The 2,208-nt window shown below is 40.3% G+C and overlaps 1 protein-coding gene across 1 annotated transcript in view; it reads right to left on the bottom strand.

Moving 5' to 3' along the window:
• Positions 1-2,208, bottom strand: part of CA8 (carbonic anhydrase 8) — an 89,092-nt gene that overhangs the window by 43,867 nt on the left and 43,017 nt on the right. Inside the window, exon 4 of the mRNA XM_042923433.1 lies at positions 181-276. Coding sequence (XP_042779367.1) covers positions 181-276 — 96 coding nt within the window. The remainder of the gene's footprint in view (positions 1-180; positions 277-2,208) is intronic.

The raw sequence follows: 2,208 nt of genomic DNA on the forward strand, positions 1-2,208 counted from the left end.
GAATATGGTTGCTCTCCCATGAGCCAGAACAATCAAGTTTTCCAACTTTAAATTATCTGTGTTTTCTGCACAGGAGTTTAATAAGTAACAAAATTGAGAAAGAACAAAAAATATTCTGCAAATGAAATTAGAAATAAGCATCTCTGAACAATCCAACAGTCACAGCAAAAGACCATTTACCTGAACGAACAAAGCAATGATGGCAATTCCATGTGGCTTCCCCACGGCCTCATCAATACTGCCAAACAGGGTGGCATTCCAGTGGATCAGATGGAGCTGGGTAAACAACAGACAGGTCACCTCATCATTAACGTATTTCTAGTGAGAACAAAGAGACATCCATTTCTCCTAAATTATATCTATTACATCTCTATGGTACCATATGAAACAAAAGTATACCCAACAGACCCAAACAGACCACTGCTTTAATTCAGGCGCTCTGTAGGAATTCTTTCCTTCTTACCTCTTTTTTTCTTTTAATGTTTGTTTATTTTCGAGAGACAGAGAGAGAGGAGCAGCAGAGAGAGAGGGAGACACAGAATCCAAAGCAGGCTCCAGGCTCTGAGCTGTCAGCACAGAGCCCGATGCGGGGCTCGAACTCACGAACCGTGAGATCATGACCTGAGTCGAAGTCGGATGCTTAACTGACTGAGCCACTCAGGCACCCCTCCTTCTTATTTCTGAACAGAAGCAATGCTCAGTGGATCATTGCCTCTTGAGTTACGTTTTGATCATAATCAGGACTGCATCTAAGGGGAGTGGCCGATTTCACACTGAGTTAGTTGCTTTTCCTTAAATGGCACCCCCCTCTAGTTCTCAACAGAACAAAACTTCGGGTTTGGGCACAAACACCAGAACTCATTCCAAGGATTAGTACCTGCAAAATCAAATACTGTGTCACCCACGATTTCCATCAAGAATAAGACAAAGCCAGCCTCAAGTTCTGGTAAATTATTTCAACTCTCTTAAGGATAAACAGAGATAGCACCCTATAATGCTGCGTCTTCTTAAAAGTCACGGTAACATAATGAATGTTGATGTAGAGCTCTAAAAGAAGGCCATTTCCTGCAGCGGAGATAAAATTTTATCTGTGAAGGAATGACAAACAGTGCTCTAGAGGACTCCCTCACTCCTAGCTTCATGAAGCTTTGTAGCTTTCAAGTTTATCTAGAATATGCACTTGCTCCTACAGCAGTGATAAAACACTTGCAAGAAGCCAGATTCCATTCCCTGGTTAAATTCAAATGCCCACTGAGGTTCTTAGTAAAGCAGCAGCTAGGTAAATCGTCCACCTGGAATGCTATCTTTCATCACTATAGCTTTTAATCAAGTTAGAATTACTTACCACTTTAAAACACTGTCCCATTTAAATATTAGTTCTAATCCAAAAATACGTAGCTAAAATTCATCACCATGTCATTTTAGCATCCGTATTAAAACGTGAGGGGAAAATTACCATGAGAATAGTCAGTAATTTGATTTTTCTACCTCTGAATTTGTCCAGCTAGAATTCGAGATGATAAAGCTGACCACTAGAGGGCGAAAATGAAATCCTCTGCCTACAAAAGAAACAGTAACCTAGAAAAAGACCACATTCAAGGCCAAGCTAGGACAGGCTCTGAAAAACCAACATGGACTGTGACCGCCCAATAAATGTAACTGTCAAGGCACTGCCTCTGAGAAAACAATGTTCTATAACATTTCAATTAATAATGAAAGACAGACCAATTTTAATCTTTCCTTTTCTGGCTGTAACAATAGCCTGGGAGTCCCCGTGGTACAGATAAGTATACAGCATACAGATAAGAACTGACCGCCTTAATTAGATAAAGAAGGCCCAAGGTTGAAATCTATTTTTATTCAACAAATTGCAAAGTTCCAATCAACATTTTTCTTACTTCACATAGCAACATTACAAAGTATTTTTTTTTTCTGAAACAAAAGGAGCAAAAAAAAAAAAAAAAAAGCATGGTTTTGTTTTGCTTTGCCACTCCTTGTAATTCAGCAACATCGTTACTCACACCCTGCGTTCAAAAACTGCTCCAGGGTATTTTGTGTTTAAGAAATCGAGGGTCCCCAGTCCTTAGCCATATGCTTCACACCGTGACTTGGTTTCCGAGAGGAACTTCACTGTGAAGACACGGGACAGACACTACCTGGGCCAGGTGAGCAAGGTCAGAATCAACAGTCATCAGTCATGTTGATAGC

This window comes from Panthera leo, chromosome F2, assembly GCF_018350215.1.
Source record: "Panthera leo isolate Ple1 chromosome F2, P.leo_Ple1_pat1.1, whole genome shotgun sequence".
Lineage (NCBI taxonomy): Eukaryota > Metazoa > Chordata > Mammalia > Carnivora > Felidae > Panthera > Panthera leo.